Below are 12619 nucleotides of genomic sequence, written 5' to 3'. Positions count from 1 at the left end.
GGTGGAGCTCGTCTCTGCCTAGCACTCCTCCTTCTTGGAACACCATCCCATGGTCAAAGAATCCAAAGCCTTCTCTCCGACACCACCTGCGTAGCCATTCGTTGACTTCCTTCTAGTGGTTTTAGCCAGCTTAAACTGGTTTTGTATGGTTTAAACGAACACAAAAGCAACCTTCTTTAACCTCACAAAAACAACTTGAATTGGCCTAACAACAGCAAAGCTAATTATAACTAGTTACTAACCTAACTAACTTATTATTTTTCTATTAAGTGCCATCTTGCATTACCTATATTCCTTCAGTCCTCCCACTCATATCCCACAGTGCACTGGTCATTTCTGGGCTCCTTTCTGTACAACATTGCTCAGGGTTCAATTTGGCTGGAGCCCCATTGGTTCAAACAGTGCAGCATGCTACATGGATTTCACATGTAAGCCATTTCTGGAGCTAGCTACTTCTGCGTGCTATGCCTCTACTCCGCCCAGCCCTGCTTTAACCATTAGACATTATTGTCTTCTTGTACTAACAATGTTGATTGCATCTGCTGGGGATAAGTACATCTCATGTTTCAGAGCAAAGGTTGATCTGATTATTTGCAGGCATCAGGAAGGTCCATGTGGAGCATTTTACACTTGGCTAAGTGCATAGTTGAGGATTTTTGCCTTGCTCTGTAGCAACATGTACTGGCCCCTGGCTAGGGGCAGGATGTCGGACTAGATGGCCCAACAGTCCAATCCAAGATGATAAGCTGCTATATACATCAAGACCTATCAAAGAGAATCAGGCAGGGAGTGATTTAGGTGACACCAGGGACACCTTCATAGGGGAACATTCATTAATGGAGCCTCCAGGATGGTTCATTATTTTTCTAAAGATCTGGGCCAGTTCTTGTTTTTCAAAAACATTTTGCTTAACCTGTATCAAACTCTGGTTAGGCTGAATTCCATTTCAGCCCTGAGGGAGGACAGCTGAAGGGAAGACAGACTCTGCATTTCTGCAGAGCAAAATTGGGAAGATTCATAGTTTCACAAATTTTTAAGGCCATAAGGGACCATTACGAGTATTATCTAGTCTGATCTCCTGTATAGCACAGACTAGAGAATGCAACCCAGGGAAGAACACTGGGCGGAACAGAACAGGATAAAGCAATGAATGGAAAAGAAAGATAAGGAAATGACCTTAGATCTATCCCCATTTGTTACTCAGGGGTTGGATGTGCAGGAGGCAATATGCTCAGAGTAAGATAAAAGGCATTGTGAAAGAGCAAAGAAACACAAACCAAGAGGTGCTGAGAACCTCTCTGACTCTATTGGGTCAAAATCAAGAGTGGTGGGATCTCAGAAATTAAAGATGGAAAAGACCTGTTTGATTCTGGAGAAGAAACAGCTGGAAGCATCAGCCTCACGGCTGCAGATACAGCTGAACCAATAAGGGTCCCAGGTTCCCCCGAGTGTGTTCATGGAGCAGGGCCCACACTCAGGTAAAGGTGAGAGTGGGAATAAAATAACAAGCTGAAGTGCCTGAGAGACTGAATTGTGAAATCTGTCTTCTGTCTTTGCAGGGGAAGAAAGGGAAGAACTTCCCAGGACTGGTGTCAGCTGCCTTGGTATGGGGCACAGCCCAATGCAGTGTGTCTGTGACCTCATTCCCTGCTCTCTAGTGAAACGTTGAGAGCAGCTCTCTCCAGGGCCGTTTGAAAGTCAGTGGAAGGGCAGTGAGTTCTCTTAGGGGGAGCCAGCTATCCAAAGACCCAGCAATGTCCCTCGTTCTCAGTGGGTGTCTGGGGGAAGCAATGCCTGGCTTGAGCAAATCCAGCAAATGTGTGTCACAGGGGACATTGACACGGCAGCTGGTGGTGTACTTTCTGGTTTGGGTGGACAAACTCATGCTAACATACTAAACGCAGCCATGGAGCCACGGTGGCACAGGTGGTGTCATGGGGTAGCCCGGGGTCTCAGATAGGACTGTACTCTGGTAGTTAGCTCATGCTGACCCCTGCATGGCTGCAGCTAGCTACACTGCTATTTTTAGCATGCTAACGCCAGCTAGCCTGCGTGCGCATCCATCCAAGCTGGAAATTACACCTCCAGCTGCCGTGTAGCCAGACCCTAAGCCTACCCACTCTGCCAGTGTGTGAAAGGGGGAATTCAATGGAGGGGAGAAGAACAGGATTTTTAAGAGGTTGCACATTGAAGGTAATTGGGGCAAGGGAAATAATGTTCTGGCTGGTAAGTGGCTGGAAGGCTGCACTGTCTTGTCATTCCTCTGGCAGAAGAAAGATTGCCACGAGTGGTACTGGGGTTCTACCGTAGCGGAGGGGTGTCCTGAGCCTCTTTTATAAGTCACAAAAGCAAGCTACCATTGAATCGGGCCTCCTTTCCTTGGGAGCGGTTCAGTAGGCTAGCAAAGATTGGCTGCTATTCAACCGGAACGCTCCTTTGCTCAGTTTCATCCCATCCCTCCTGCAGTTAGGTCCCCGGCTGCTGATGTCCGTCCAGCACTTTAGGTAGTCGTAAAGTCAGTTCTTTTTTTGTTGAAATGTTGCTGTGGGAGATCACATGGCATTTATTTTCCAGACTGTTCCATGACAGGAGAGACATCAGTATCATTTAGTCCCATCACCTGCTTCTGTTCTACTCTCTGCCTCTGCCCCAAACACAGGCAAGGTGTAAAGATAGCTAGAGACGAAGGGCTTGTCTCCACTGCAAAATCAGGATATCACGCCAGCGGTGCCCCTAACTTGAGTTCCACTGACACACGCAGCTCCCCGCTGGAGCATAACAGGACACACCGTCCAGCCAGCGCTCAAGTCGTACAGGAACGCTGGTCCCGTGCTCTTCTGGGGAGCTGGCCCAGCGTTCCAGTCCTGTCACTTGACCCACAGAGGCCGGGAGGGCTGGTTGTCCGTCAGTCTGTGAGCCTATTGTTCTCTCTCACAGTCATTCAGCCAGACAGGCAATGCCTGTGCAGAGCCAACCCCTCAGCTGCCAGCGGGACCCACTCGTTTTGCCAAGCTTATATGGGGCGATGGGGATTTATCATTGAAGTGGCTGGTCCTGGCACTGGGGCGGGCACCAGAGCATGTGATTGACTTGCCCTTCCCCAGCCTGGAGCCAGCTGCCTCGGAGAGACACCCCCAAGCCCGCCAGGAGCCCCTGAGCAGCACTGACCCCCAGTAGCAAGGAACCAAGCCTGGAAACTGCTTGTTCCTGGCACCTGGCCTCTGCCCTGCCCTGGCAGCCTAGCAGACTGGGTGGTGCTCAGCCTTCTCCTGCAAGGGACTGCTGGGCAGGGTATTCCATCACCCTAGCATCACTCCTTCCCTGTTGATAGCAGCTGAGCTGAGCAGCGAGGGGTCCCCCTGCTGCGGCCGCTGCCACTACCTGCCGCACCCTCCCTTCCAGCACCGTTTTTTAGGACTGGAGCACAGTCCCGGCCATCTTTTGGGGGGCTAGGCACGCTCCGCGCACTCCTACTGAAGCAAGCCCACAGGTGATATAGGCTGGGTGACACCTAGCTCGCTCAGAGCTAGTGCGGGTACCTCTACCTGAGCGAGCATTACCCCTGCTGCTCCAATGACAGGGCAGTTTCATGGCCAATGATACACAAAGGAGTGATGTGGCCAGATCACATCTGACCACCTTTGACTGCCCTAACCTGATGGATCAGGTACCCCTTGAACAGGTGGGTGAACAGGAGGGCACCGTTCCCTTCAGGGCTGTAGCCAAGCACCTTAACCACTCAGCCACTGCACCTTTCTGTAAGGGTTGAGCACTTAAAGAAGCAGTTAGGCAATACGGTCCTTTGTGGCTCTAGCCTGGAGTGAACAGTCCACGTAGATGGATCGCATGGTGAGCCATAGGACAGGTGTGAAGGGTACAGACACCAGGGAGAAAGAGGACTAGTTTAGGGGGGGCGCAAAGGGGGTAGACTCAGGAGTAAGGGAATGAAACTGAGCAAATGAAAGTGGGGTAAATAGCAGGAAGTGTTTTGGAATAATGAATTTTACTAAACTGTGAAAGTTTCCCAGGGAAAGGGCCATTGTCTGAGCTAATTAAAACGGGACCAGCCTAAGCCCTTGAATCGGCTACTGAATTGGTTCTGGACCAGCCCTCCAAAGTAGTCATGGGGGCAAGAAACCTAGCTGGTTTTAAGATGGAGCTTGATAAATGCATAAGTGGGATTAGATGATGGGGTTGCCTGTGAAAGCAGGGACTGGACTCCATGACCCAGGCAGCCGCTTCCAGCCCTGTGTTCCTAGACCGTCCAGAAGGACCCAGCATGCAACTCTTTCCTTTCTGATTTCTGTGCTGTCCTGCAGCGGTGAATTCCACACACTGATTAGCTGCTGGGTAAAAGTGTGCTTCCTTCGATCCATTGTAAAGGTGTCTCAGTTTAAACCCCAGGTCTCTGTCTCTCTCTGCATGGTTGCCCTCTCCCAAATTATAATCACTGTGATTATTCTGTCCCTCAGGTGGGAGATCTAGATTCACCGAGCCCCATCTTTGCTGCACAGTTCACGCTGGATCTCTCATTTGTGCTTATCTGTGCCTGTGAATCCAGAGGGAATTTGCCTCTCCTACACATCAGTATTAAGCTCATGGAATACTGATCCCTGTCTTCTCTTTGCTGCCTGTTCTCTGCCAGGCAGTTTTTATTCACTCCCAACCTGTAACTTGTTCTGTGGGTCTGTTTTAGCCCAGTGCTGGGATGGTGGCATTGGTATTCCTGATGTTCCCTGCTGCCTGGTCTGTCGGTGAAATCCCCAGCTGTCACAGCTCCACTGATTAGTTGATACTTTGCGGTGGATCAGCCCAGTTGTTATTTCTGTGCAACTCCCCACAAGGCACACTTTCTCTTGGGTACACAGAGGAGGAGGAGCTGCTAGTTATTTAACACGCTTCCTGCCCTCCACTTCCATTATTGGCCTTGTGTTTTCTTTTATCCGCAGTGGGTTTCCTCTCCTGGCTTTTATTGCAGTGGGGTCACCAGGCTTCCTTCCTGGGATGTCTCAACCCCCTGCCTGGCTGCATCTGCCCCCAGCTAGCTCCAGGGCACCAAGCACACTCCTTCCCTTCCCCAGGCTGCCCTTCCCTGCCGTTCCATCACCCCTTGACCTTCAGGTCTGCTCTTTCCCTTTTATTGTTCATGCCAAACCCATGGCCCGGCATCTTGCTCCATTCCAAACCTCTTGAAAGAAAAACAGCTCCTCCTAAAGCTCCCAGCAGTGCAATGAGTTTGATGGGTCTCAGTTCAGTTCCTGGTGGCAGGTGCCCCCTCACACGGTCCCTCGACAGAGAGACAAAGACTCAAATGGGCCACAGATGCTGAACGCCTCTCTGATCAGGAGTGATGACCCCTCCCTGGCAGAGGTGGGGCATACTGGCAGGAGGAAGTGCATGTTGGCTGCCTGGGATGCCCCTGTCCTGGAGGCACTATGATTCCCAGCAGATCTGGGGGCAGTTTCAGTCCCTGGGGAGCAGGAGAAGCTGGGCTCTTCTAAGGTTTCTTTTTTATCCATCTTCTCCATTGCATTTGATCTCTCACAAACGTGCCTGTAAATTGCTGTTTGTTTCCTTGCTTTCCTGATTTTGGGCTCCTTCAAGGCATTATTGCTGGCAGGAAGGTGGCAGGTTTTATGGGTTGTTCTTAGTCAAAGCTGCTATAGAGGCTGGGGAAGCTCCTGTCAGAGGTGAGTTATGCTCAGGAGATGACCTAGAGTGCAGGCTGGATGCAGCGAGCATAGGCGAGAAGTGTGCCCGACTGTAAAGTTCACAAGCTGAATGCTACTGAGAGCATTTCTGGGAATGGTGACAATGCTGAGAGCTGGGCGGGGGTTCACCCAAGGGCCCAGAGGCACATTCTGGGAGCCAGCTGTGGCCAGCTCCATGGAGATGGCAGCTGGCATTCACAGCTGCCTGATGTAGTCCTCGTGGGTCACTGGTCTGCCTTGCCCTGACTCCCATGCCCACTGGCTGCGGGAATGCCCGGGCTGCTCAGGACAAGAGCGCTGGGTTGTTATTGTAGGGGTGCTCATGAGTCCTGAGCAGCAGACACTGACTCCCTTCTGGGGAGAAAAGAGCTCTGTGGCCTTTCGTTTAAGGAGGAACCCACACGGCGTTCCCTGCGCCCTGCAGAGAGATAGGAGGAAACACAGGCCGGGTAGGTTTGTGCCTAGTGCCTAGTGCTCTTGCCAACGGCCTGTCAAAGAACAGGGAAGGCCTGGTGCAGTCCCCACACCAGAGCCTCCTGCCAGGGGCTTAGCCACTGGCGCTCCCCAGCCAGCACTGGGGGGTGTTACACGGTGATGTATGAGGGCCTGTCCTGACTGCCTTCGTGACTTCTCTCCTCAGCACAACACTCCTGTGACTGTGACCAACCCTGTGAGTACCCAGCCAAACAGCGAGAAGGAACTAGTGAGAGCCGGGTCGGGGTCAGGATTTTCCGGCTTATCTCAGCAGGAGCCGCCCCCCAGAATCACTCCTGCCTTGGCCCAGAGCCTCAACCCCCATCTCAGTTGCTCACGACGATAGGAGCTAAAGGCCGCTGGGCTGCCCAGCGAGTGCTGCTGGCCTGGCCTGCACAGGTGTGGCACCAGAGGAACGGGGTCTGTGCAAGCACATGGGGACTGAGTCAGCTGCTCCATACGGAAGGCAGGAGCAGGAGCACAGCCCCGAGGTGGGGGCAGCTGCTTGCTTAGCCCTCTGCCCCAGGGCAGCTGTGTAGGGGCTGCACCTCGCTGAGCCTGGTGTGGCAGAGCTAAGCTGGTCGGGACACAACCAATCCTTGACCAACAGAGCCAGTAACAACCCCCCTCCAGCGGCGCTGTCCAGGTGCCCCCTCCCCCTGAGCCACTCCATCCCCTACCCGAGGCCTTTAACCCCAATCTGTGGTTATGACAGCCTCCCCTGGCTCCCCGCACTTGGGTGCTGTGGGAAAGGACTGTGGCCTATGAGATTTTGGGCATTCTTTTCAGGTCGTCCCATTCCAAGTGGCCATCCCAGAGAATATCGCCCAGGCCCGCAAGATCACCATTGTGGGGAACGTGCCTTTCCATGCAAACCGGTAGGTTTCTGATGCAGCCTGGAGGGGAACATGGGGGCTTTGGGACCATGTGAATGGGCTGGTTTTCACCCACCATCACACAAACACAGCTGATAGGTTACAGCCTGGGATAGAGGTGGGATGGGTGAGAGACTCACCAAGCAAGAATGCTTTAGAAATGGGGCGGAAGGGGTGGGTTGCTGCACTCAGCATGTGACAAACAAAACCCTTTGTCTTCATTTGTGATGCAAACGCTAAGCACCAGGCCCAGCTGGATGCAATCCCCCTTCCTAATATTCCTTCTCCACAAGCAGAGTGGTCTGGTCACAAGATGCTGAAGGCAGATGGGAAAGTCCGGGGGGGGGGGGAATTGCCAGGAGCTGGGCATAGGGACTCCTGGTCAAAGTTGTGTGGGCTCCAATGCCCAGAGAGGGGTGGGGGGTTGGGGGGGTGTTGAAGGTGGCCCTGGCTACAGGACATGGGTCTGTCCCACTCTCCAGTGTGCACCATCCTGGTACATTTCTCCCTGAGCCCTTGTCGTAAAAAGCTCTGAACAAACCCTTTCTCCCTCCTCATAGCTTTCACGTCAATCTGAAAAACAGCATGACCGGCAACATCGCCCTGCACATCAACCCACGGCTGAAGGATAGGGTGCTGGTTAGGAATACTCAAACGCATGGCACGTGGGGCTCAGAGGAGAGGCACAGTGCTACCCTGCCTTTTGCGCCAGGCCAGGCTTTCCAGGTGAGCCCCAAAGGCAGCTGTCTGAGGCACGCTCGGGAACATGTTCTCAGCTTCATGCTTCAGCTGGGGTGCTGTGCAGTCGGGAATCAGGCCCACTGGGAATCCACAGAGCCACAGGCCCCTGTGGAACTAAATCCTTCAGAGACATTTCATGCTGAGACTGCATCATGACCAACAAAATATTTTCCCATCTTCCTTTCCCCTTTGGGGGTCTTGCCACCGACAGAGTGTGAGAATTTAAAGTTCACCCATATTGCAATTGTACAGATACAGAAACAGTCCAGATCCATTAGTTGGTTGCTTTTCACATGGCCAAGTGCCTACTAATTAGAGATTGGCTCAGCATGAGGTGTTCTATCCCTGTCAAAACTGTTAGAATTAACTAGTAGAATGCCAGATTTTTATATTTGTGTGTGTGTGGAATCTTGTTAATTTCTTGGCCTCAATGAAAGCCTGTGGCAGTGAGCCCTACAGTCTAACTGTGCCTAATGTGAAAAAGTATTTCCTTTAATTTCATGGAATAGCCCCCTATTCTTGTAAGAGACAGGGATAAGATCCTGTGCTCTGGCTCTGGATCATTCATCTTTATAGCATCCGATGAAGTGAGCTGGAACTCATGAAAGCTTATGCTGAAATAAATTTGTTAGTCTCTAAGGTGCCACAAGTCCTCCTTTACTTATTATTAAGGTTGCTTGACACTTTCCATTACAAGAACCTGTTTTCAGTTGCTTATAACTTAGCCTGAAATTCAGGATGAAATTTCCCCAGCCAGGTATGAGCTTCAGACTGATTTTTTTGGTAAGTTTCAGTAGAAACAGTTCAGCCATTTCCAAGAATGAAGCTTGGAAGAAATAGGTTGTTTTGCTCATGCTCAAGAATCCTTGCGACCACTTTGCTGAGAAGCTCTAGGGCAAGACCCACAAAGGGGACTTATTTCAGAGTAGCAGCCGTGTTAGTCTGTATTCGCAAAAAGAAAAGGAGTACTAGGGGCACCTTAGAGACTAAGGGGACTTAGGCACTGCACTGCTGAGCCCAACTTTTAGGTTCCCTGCTGTCTAGAAGAATCCACAGCCTCAAGCTGGGCATTCAGCTCCCCGTACAGTGCCAGGGGAAAGTTAGGTGCCTAAGACTGGGATCCACAAAAGCCAGCGGGCTGAGTGGCAGCTGCCTAAACCAGCCAACAGGAAATGCCAAGGAGCGGCCGGTGTCAACTGGAGTATTGTGTCCAGTTCTGGGCGCCACATTTCAGGAAAGATGTGGACAAATTGGAGAAAGTCCAGAGAAGAGCAACAAAAATGATTAAAGGTCTAGAAAACATGACCTATGAAGGAATATTGAAAAAACTGGGTTTGTTTAGTCTGGAGAAGAGAAGGCTGAGAGGGGATCTGATAGCAGTTTTCAAGTATATAAAAGGGTGTTACAAGGAGGAGGAAGAAAAATTGTTCTTCTTAACCTCTGAGGCTGGGACAAGAAGTAATGAGCTTAAATTGCAGCAAGGGAGGTTTAGGTTGGACATTAAGATAAAATTCCTAACTGTCAGGGTGGTTAACCATTGGAATAAATTTCCTAGGGAGATTGTGAAATCTCCATCATTGGAAATTTTTAAGAGCAAGTTAGACAAACACCTGTCAGGGATGATAATACATAGTCTTGCCATGAGTGCAGGGCTCTGGACTAGGTGACCTCTCGAGGTCCCTTCCAGTCCTATGATTCTATGATAGCTTCCAAGGCCAGAAGGGACAACTGTGAGCATCCAGTCTGACCTTCTGTATAACATGGGCTAGAGAACTACCCCCACAAAAATTCCTCTTTAACTAGAGTACATCCTTTAAAGTGGTGTAGTGGCAGATAGAAGCCAAGAGGGACAGGACTCAAGAAAGGCAGCACAACAGCAGATGTGTCTGTATCCTCTAGAGCAGGGGTCCTCAACCTTTTCCTTTCTGAGGACCCGTCCCCTCCCCCCACCCCACCGCCACAACATGCTACAAACACTCCACGACCCACCAGTGCCACAACGACTGGTTTTCTGCATATAAAAGCCAGGGCCAGCATTAGGGGGTAGCAAGTAGGGCAGTTGCCCAGGGCCCCAAGCCACCATAGGTATGGGAATAATGGGTGTGAAGGCGGGGGGGTGGTGGTGCTGCAGCACTCCTGGGGTCCCGGCTGCCACTCAACATACCCGGCGTCTCAGCTGCCTCCCCGTGCCTGGGGCTTTGCCTCAGCTCTGGGGAGGGGGGGAGAGTGGACAGCACCCCCACTATTTAAAATGTTCCAGCGCCCACTAAATGCCACAGGGATCCCCACAAAAACAAGTTACTCAGGCTTCGGCTTCAGCGGTGGCAGGGCTGGAAGCCCTGGGCTTCAGCCCCACACAGCAGGGGTTGAGCTTTCTGCCCTGGGCCGCAACAAGTCTAACATTGGCCCTGCTTGGCAGCCCCCCCCAAAACCTGCTCACAGCCACCCTGGGGGCCCCTGGACTGCTGGCTGAGAACTGCTGCACTAGAGCACACAAATCAGGACTGAAAATCTCACCATTCCTGTATGGTCAACACATTGCTGTGAAATGCACAGGCAAAGTGTGTCTCATCCCCATCTAGTGACCAGTCCATATAACAGCCTTCTACTGTTTGCTACCAGTTACTCAGCTTGAGGAGTTGCAGTCTGTGCTGTGGGCCCAAAGGTCCCAACCCTACTGAGGACCCACGTGGGGACCAATACAGCTCCATGTAATGAAGTTTCAGGTTTTGCTGTTTGCTTTTGCAAAAACCAAAAAGTTACATTTAAAAAGTATCTAGATTAAAAGAGCGTTAAAGTTGCAAGCACTCAAAAATTAAGAAATGCAAGAGGTAAGATTCCCCAGGCAACCTTAACTCTGCCCCCTTGTGGGTGTGTATCACAGTACAGCCTTTAATGCCAAGTACACCGACTAACGACTATTTTTTCAAAAGGATCTCTGCCTCATTCAGTGCACAGGATGAACTGTGCTCAGGGAGTGAGGCAACATTTGAAGACTTTTTTATCCTCCTCATTCAACGATTGGCTCCTGCCTTATTTGCCACACCCCACCTAAACATTGTACGGCATATAGAATTATTCCATTTCCTCATGGGCTTTTCAATGACACTCACTACTGTGACATCTGAGGCAACACAAAGATTAGTGACACCTCTGTCAGGTGTGAGACAGTATTATCCACTTTTTACAAATGGGGAACCGAGGCACAAAGAGTCAGTATTGTCAAGAGTGATTTGGGGCACCTAACTTGAGATACCTGCGTCCTGATTTCTCAGAGTGTTCAGCGTTTGTATAATACCTCATATGCTCAATTGTAACTCCCACTGATGTCCCTTGCAGTTACAAACACTCAGCCCTTCTGCAAATCAGGCTCCATGATCTCAAGTTGGGAACCCAGAAAATGAGAAACACACAATGACTGCGCCCCCCCAGTGAATATTTTCATTTAAGTGACTCACACAGGAACTCTGTGGCAGCATTCAACTGCCCTAACCATGGGAAATCCTTTCCTCTGCCTGCAATTACCCTGCCTCATTCACCACATATCTTCTAACTTCTGCAGCAAATGAGAGCGGGGTCCTGCAAACAATAGCCACCTTTACTACACAAACCTGATTCATCCCAACACACCGTCCATCCTGTGCACTGAATGAGGCTGGGGTCCTGCAAACAATAGCCACCTTTACTACACAAGCCTGATTCATCCCAACACACCGTCCATCCTGTGCACTGAATGAGGCCGGGGTCCTGCAAACAATAGCCACCTTTACTACACAAGCCTGATTCATCTCAGCATGATTCAGAAAGGCCATAGCACCAATGCCCACACTGCCCCTGGCTCCTCCACTCGCACCTGTGTCCAGACAGAACCCAACCACAGATGCCTCTACACAGGCCTGGTGCGGATTTTCAGAGGCTGTGGCCTGCATTTGCCCATCACAGAAAGCCAGACTGGGGGACCGTCCAGTGTGAGAGATGCCTACTGAGAGACTCTCTCAGGAAGCAGGTGGGAGAGTTTCAGGAGGAGGTGGCTAGGCTGAGGAGCAGCCGTGCATACAAGGAATTCATTGAAAACATGCATATGGAGACCTCCAAGGCTGAGGAAGCAATCCAGCTGGAGAGGACTGCATTAGCACCACCAGGGGAGGAGGAAACATCTTCTTTACAGGGAGAAATCCAGCTACTGGTTACTTCTGATGGCAGGCAGTGCTCCACCCTTGCTCCCAACACACCATCTACAGAGATCAAAAAATGGGTATGCTGCCCTAGCAATGAGGGATGATGAATGGAGGAGAAGCCATATACTCCTGAGGCTAGCAGGATCACAGCCACCACTCCCAAGAGGAACCAAAGGGTGGCGGTGGTGGTCAGTGACTCCCTCTTAAGGGGGACGGAGGCATCCATCTGCAGTCTTGACCTGGCATCCTGGGAGGTGTACTGCCTGCCAGGTGCCTGTGTCAGAGATGTTACAGAGGGATTGCCGAGGATCATCTGGCCCTCTGACTACTACTCTGTGTTGCTCATCCATGTGGCACTAATGATTTACTGCAAGGTATGACCCTGAGCAGGTCAGCAGTGACTACAGGGCTCTGGAAGTGAGGCAGAAGGAATTGGGGCAGGGGGCAGGTATGATCTCATTGATCCTTTTAGTCAAGGGTAGGGGCCCAGGCAGTGACAGACACATCCTGGAGGTGAATGCTGGGCTGCGTGGATGATGTTGCCAGGAGGGCTTCAACTTCCTCGACCACGGGATGCTGTTCCAAAGAGCAGGACTGCTGAGCAGAGATGGGGTCCATCTGTCAAGGAAGGGGAAGAGTA

The 12619-nt window shown here is 51.2% G+C and overlaps 2 protein-coding genes across 2 annotated transcripts in view; one reads left to right on the top strand and one right to left on the bottom strand.

The window, feature by feature from the left end:
- LOC144279285 (uncharacterized) overlaps positions 1-12619 on the bottom strand; it is a 281818-nt gene that overhangs the window by 136824 nt on the left and 132375 nt on the right. The window lies entirely within an intron of this gene.
- Positions 1-12619, top strand: part of LOC144278974 (galectin-9-like) — a 38144-nt gene that overhangs the window by 21528 nt on the left and 3997 nt on the right. The window contains exons 7-10 of the mRNA XM_077840375.1: positions 1560-1604; positions 6352-6381; positions 6975-7063; positions 7621-7786. Of these exons, the coding sequence (XP_077696501.1) occupies positions 1560-1604; positions 6352-6381; positions 6975-7063; positions 7621-7786 (330 nt within the window). The remainder of the gene's footprint in view (positions 1-1559; positions 1605-6351; positions 6382-6974; positions 7064-7620; positions 7787-12619) is intronic.

Source organism: Eretmochelys imbricata, chromosome 23 (assembly GCF_965152235.1).
Source record: "Eretmochelys imbricata isolate rEreImb1 chromosome 23, rEreImb1.hap1, whole genome shotgun sequence".
In the NCBI taxonomy this organism is placed as follows: Eukaryota; Metazoa; Chordata; order Testudines; family Cheloniidae; genus Eretmochelys; species Eretmochelys imbricata.
Note: the sequence above shows the minus strand (reverse complement) of the source record. Positions and strands in the feature narration are given on the sequence as shown.